Raw genomic sequence first — 5999 nt, 5'->3', positions numbered from 1 at the left:
ATAAATCGTGCTTCAGACATAGTAATTAATTTCCACTCCGGGTGGCTTAATACCCGGCAATTAACTTTGAATGAAGTGATAAATTTGTTCAATTTTCACCGTGACGCACAAAATCTTAGTGTACTTTGCATCTTCCAATTTTGACATCATCATCCCGCAAAAAAAAATTGGGATGGTTTATGCGCAGCTCAGTAGGATCGGTTCAAAATGTCAAACGGCAAAAAGAAGATGAAAAAAGCGGTTAAGAAGAAGAGCGGTGTAGTTTGTCTAAGAAGCCTAGCGATCGATTTTGACCTGAAAAAGAAAATTAAATTAAGTTACTTAGTCACGTTTTCTGGAACGTTTTGGATCCATGACTTAAATTACGGCGTTTTTTGCTGATTCGAGAATTTGGGAACGCTTTTTTTGTGAAGATCCAATTCTTTATACTTCGTTATCAATACGTAAGCCTTCCCATCTTCAAAACAATATTGAATATATTGCATCTTCTAATTTTGAGTCTACACATTCACAGCCAGAACATGACGAACACTCATGTCCTTCAGTGTACATGTAGGCCTAGGTTTAAGCACCATTACTCGCCCTCTGAAACGAGAAAAAAAGTGCAAAAAACTTGAAGAGAAGAAATAATATTGGATTGCTGAAATGTATGTACTAACATAGAGATTATCACCATAGTCACAATAATCAAATGTCAAATGTTGCGTTGAATATAAATAAATGTAGTCGCACGGTTACGCAAAATAATTCAACAAAAAAATGTGTCGACAGCACAGAAGCGCGACAGCAAAGGCAATAGAACCACTGATACTACCCGTAAAGATGGTACAATTTGGATTGTCCTTTCAACTGAATCACTGTATTTCGCTTCACTATTTAATCTTACTTTTATTAACGTTACTTCAAACTTCTAATTCTAAAGTTTATTTCAATTCTACATATTCAACTTTTAGGTACTCCATGCCTAGCTCCATGCGCAACAAGACTATATTAGGTTGATCTTAGGTTGTCGTTTTAAGTTCACTCGATGAATACCGAAGCCGATGACTAGTCCGTGTGACGAAAGGAGAGCCATGATGACGTTTTGTTCAGTCCTTTTATATATTGGGCGATCGGAAATAACTTTTTCTCCATCTTGGTATTTCCGAAGGGCGGCTGTCAGTGGTGTTCGACTCGATTCGCCTGCTGAGGGAGTGTTTGCTTGAACTTGACGAAAGCAAGCACACAGATAGATGGCACAGACCACACTCAGGAAAATCGACACATACTTTATGGCAAAAATCCATGTATTTTGAAATATGAATATCATGCGTCGGCACATACTTAATTGCATACAAATTCACACATGGATACTATGACCCACATGGATAGTATGTGTGAACACTCATGCAATGCATGTGGGCGCATGGAATATATGTGTCGAAAATATGGAAACCATTTCGCTACCCCCATTGCGAAAATCCATGTGTGAACTCATGAATATAATGCGGAGTTTTTTGTGAGTGCATGAACTTGCATACACTGTTTCAGCTGTGCGTGTAGCGCACGAACATCTTGCCCCCTTCAGAAAACGTTTCTGAATGCCAACGATCCGAACTTAAGAGGCGAATAGACCTGTGCAGGAGTTCATGAAATTCACTCACCCGATGGATTTTGACATTTGAGCGGGTCGTCTTCTCGAACAAAAGTTCATTTTGCGTTCATTATGCGACCCGCTCAAACGTCATAATTTCTTGGGGGAGTTCATTTTGCGTTAGTCTATGCCGTCATCGTACGAGGTTCATCCAATCGCAGTTTGTTTTGATTCAAATGTCAACTCGTCGTCGCCTCCATAGAGCAGCATTTTGCAGTGGAAAAAGTATTTTGCTTAAAAAAATAACAAAATTGACCCGGTAGCGGGTTTAAAAGGTTTAAAGGATAATGGACAGGTTTTCACCTTGCCCCCTTTGATAAAGGGCCTTGAATATATCGTTGCAGGTTCCTCCGAAGGTGAAATTAACAGGATCTAGTTTTGGAGGTTGAGTCTAGTGCATCTGTTTTTTGGCAAGGCGGTGATGCGACGGGCAGCAAACATATTTTCGCTACCGGCCGAATGAATTTCCCCTGTGGCGATCGGAGAGATACAACACGAACGATTCCGTCCGACCCGGGATGTAGTTCTTCGATTCTCGCAGTTCTCCAGTTCATAGGCGGAACATTGTCATCTTTCATGACGACCAGTCGTCCCACCTCGATGTCCGTTGGTGCGTTAAGCCATTTCGTGCGCTGCTGAAGAGTGCACAAGTATTCTCGGTGCCATCTTTGCCACAGGTGTTGGAAAAGTTTTTGTGTCAGCTGCCACTGGTGTAAGTGATTGAGTGGAGTAGTTGAGAAATCAACGTCTGGAACCGCTTTCATTGGAGCTCCCACTAAAAAGTGCCCAGGAGTGAGAACTTCGAAGTCACTTGGGTCATCGCTGACAGGAACTATCGGTCTAGAGTGCAAGCAGCATTCGATTTGCGAGAGAAGAGTTTCGGTATCGTCATAGTATAGGATGTGTGGTCCCAGGATTCGAAAGAAATGTTTCTGTGCAGAGGCGATCGCTGCTTCCCACAGCCCACCAAAATGCGAAGCCGTTGGTGGATTGAAGTGCCACCTGATGCCGTTCGAGAGGCATTCTTGTGCGACTTCTGTCTGATGTTCCTTGTTGTTTAATATCCGTCGCAATTCATTGGCGGCCCCGATAAAATTTCGACCATTGTCACTGTATATATCGGAACAGAGGCCGCGTCGGGAAACAAATCTGCGTAAAGCTTGAATAAATTTGGCTGTGCTCAGATCCGCAACTAGCTCGATATGCACGGCCTTTGTACTGAAGCACACGAAAACGGCTACATAAGCCTTGCGTGGGGCAGCTCGTCGATGTTGTTGCTTTATTTGAATCGGGCCCCAATAATCGATCCCTGTTGTCGAGAATGGTCTGGTGGCAGTTACTCGTGCAGTGGGTAGTTCCGCCATGAATTGTTCTATCCTTTTGGGCCGATTTCTGACGCAGATTATACAGTTCTGAACTGTACGTTTGGCCAGGTCTCTGGCGCCAATGACCCAATGGCGTAGACGAAGGACCGCTAGAAGAAGCTGCGGACCCGCATGAAGCTGTTGCAGATGAATGTGCTTGACTAATAATTTCGAAAATGTGTGTGTAGAGGGTAGGATTGCTTGATGCTTGCTTTCATAAGGTAGTTGGGAGTTGCCAAGACGACCACCTATACGAAGCACATGCTTGTCGTCGAGAAATGGGTGGAACCAACGAAGTCGTGACCTAGATGCTATTGGCTTTCCTTGTCGTAGTTGATTTATTTCATTGCTGAAGAACTGCATTTGAACGAGTTTGGTTAAAGTTGTCTCCGCTGTTTTAGTTTCTTCCGTGGTGAGAATATCCGTAGCCCGTTCATTGCGTGGAACACGACAGTTTTGTAGAAATCGCAAGCAGTACGCCGTTATTCTCAGCATCCGTTGGTAGTTCGAATGCCTTTCCACGTAGTGATCTAAAAATGTCGGTTCCTCAGAAGTTGCAGCAGCTGTGATGCAGCTCGTCTTGGCTTCACGGAGGACTTCAGTGGATGCCGTCATATTGTGTTGCAGAGTTGGCCATCCGCTCTTGTCGTTCACCAGACATTCGGGACCATTCCACCAAAGTTGGTTTGTGATGAGCTTATCCGCCGTTGTTCCTCTTGAGATCAGATCGGCTGGGTTTTGTGTGCCAGCGACGTGGCTCCAGATACAGCTTCCTGTGGCTGATTGTATTTTAGAAACTCTGTTCGCCACAAATGTTGCCCACGCCGAAGGAGAAGATTTAAGCCAACAAAGTACAACAGTGGAATCTACCCAAAAGAATGTGTCTACGTTGATCTGAAGCGCTGCCTTGACCCTTTCATATAGTTGAACGCCGATTAGTGCACATAACTCTAGTCTCGGGATGCTTTGTTTGTTAAGTGGTGCAATTTTTGATTTCGATATTAATAGAGCTACCATAACGTCAGCAGCAGCATTTGATGATCGGACGTAGATGCATGCGCCATACGCCTGCTCCGAGGCATTGGTAAAGATGTTTAACTGAAGTGTAGTTGGTCCCGGAAGGATGACACATCGTGACACACGAAGCATGTTGAGATTTGGAAGTTGTTTATGATAGAACTCCCACCGAGTCTTGAATGTTGACGGTAGTTCCTTGTTCTAACTCCAAGGTTTGCAATTGTCATCAACAAATGTCCAAATCGCTTGGACCTACAAGTCCTAGTGGGTCAAACAATCGCGCAATGTGAGACAGCGCGATACGCTTAGTGAGAGCTCCGTCACTGAGATCCCATGTATGTTGTATTTTGTAGCGAAGAGTATCTGTGCTGGGCTCTCAGTGCAACCCTAGAGTTTTGATGCACTGTTCTCTGTCAAAGTCGATCGATGCTTGAAGTGCTCTGTTCTCTTGGGGAATGTCCTATATAACTGCAGGTTCATTATAAGCCCATTTTCGTAACTCAAAGCCACCACTTTGTAGGAGTGACTCTAGCTGCCTTCGATAGCTTCCTCGATAGTATTTGCTCCAGAAAACAAATCGTCAACGTAAAAATCCTTACGGAGTACGTGCGCTGCCCGTGGAAAATTGATTTGTCCGTCCTCAGCTAACTGCTGCAGTACGCGAGTAGCAAGGAAAGGCGCACTAGCAGTACCGTAAGTAACAGTTTTTAATTCATAGGTTTGTAGTGGTTCTTCTGGAGATGATCTCCAGACAATGTGTTGCAAACTGCTACTCCTTTCGTCAGTCAAAATTTGCCGATACATCTGCTTTATATCAGCATTGAGTAGAACAGGGTGCATTCGTGACCGCATCATAATTGACCGGAGATCATCCTGTACTATTGGACCTACCATCAACGCATCATTGAGTGAAGGTCGAGTGGCTGTGCGGCAGGATGCGTCGAAAACTACGCGTACTTTGGTTGTCGTGCTGTCTTCCTTCAGGACGGCGTGATGGGGAAGATGGTAATGGGGATACCGATGATGTTGGGGACCACGAACGCTCTCCATGTGACCTAGTTCTAAGTATTCGTCCATAAACACTTGATACTGTAAGCGTAATTCTTTTTTGACCGCAAGTTTGTTTTCCAGGAAATGGAATCGACGAATGGTAGTGCTGCGATTGTCGCCAAGTTTTTCCAGTACATCTTCTTTAATGGGTAGGCTGACAATATAACGTCCTTCGGAATTTCGAGTTACTGTGCGCCGGAAATGTTCCTCACAGGCAGCTTCTTCTGCGGAGATGCATTGTTGAGTTTCGTCTCCTTCGATGATCCAAAATTTCTGTACCAGGTCATGCAGGTCATTTATGGTGGCGAGATTAGCGACGATAGGTGTGTTTCCTGGACTTGAGATATTCCTGCCTGATATGACCCAGCCAAATACTGAGTTGATGAGTGTTGGTAGTCCTGCCCCAAGCGGAATCCTACGAAACCTTGAATAAATCGAAGAAGACTTCGGCGCCAAGGATTAGATCGACTTTATTACTTCGATAGAATGCTGGATCTGCCAGTTGAATTCCCGGTTGAATGTTCCACGATGAGGTGTCAAAGGAAATAGAAGGCAAGTCAATGGCTACCTTCGGCAAAACAAGAAATTCGACTCTCGTTGAGTAGTCGGAGATACGAGAACGGATTTTTGAAACAAATTTGTAACGGGACTCAGTAGATGATTGTCCGATACCCGCAATTGGCAGATGGATTCGCTTGCGTTGAGCTTTTACGAGCTGGGAAAACGATTCAGTCGCGAAACAACATTCGCTGTCGGAGTCCAGTAATGCTCTGGCTGCATGCTCGGTCCCGTTGTCGTCGACTACAATGACGATGGCTGTAGCAAGTAAGACGCGCTGATTTTCCCGACCGACAGAAGCGTAGCTGGTGTGATTCTCAAGCGTTGCTGACACTGATGCGCATGGCTGTTCGATGGGCAATTGATTGGTGTCTTCT

The 5999-nt window shown here is 44.5% G+C and overlaps 2 protein-coding genes across 2 annotated transcripts; both read right to left on the bottom strand.

Moving 5' to 3' along the window:
- Positions 1-1995: 1995 nt before the first annotated feature.
- LOC134221732 (uncharacterized) lies at positions 1996-3612 on the bottom strand. Its single transcript, XM_062700918.1, has one exon. It carries the CDS (start codon positions 3610-3612, stop codon positions 1996-1998), a length of 1617 nt encoding a protein of 538 aa, XP_062556902.1.
- A 930-nt stretch (positions 3613-4542) lies between these two features.
- LOC134221731 (uncharacterized) lies at positions 4543-5091 on the bottom strand. The gene has a single exon (XM_062700917.1). The coding sequence runs from the start codon at positions 5089-5091 to the stop codon at positions 4543-4545; it is 549 nt and encodes a 182-aa protein (XP_062556901.1).
- Positions 5092-5999: the final 908 nt, after the last annotated feature.

This window comes from Armigeres subalbatus, chromosome 3 (genome assembly GCF_024139115.2).
Source record: "Armigeres subalbatus isolate Guangzhou_Male chromosome 3, GZ_Asu_2, whole genome shotgun sequence".
NCBI classification, from domain to species: Eukaryota; Metazoa; Arthropoda; class Insecta; order Diptera; family Culicidae; genus Armigeres; species Armigeres subalbatus.
This window is presented reverse-complemented; position numbering and strand designations above follow the sequence as displayed.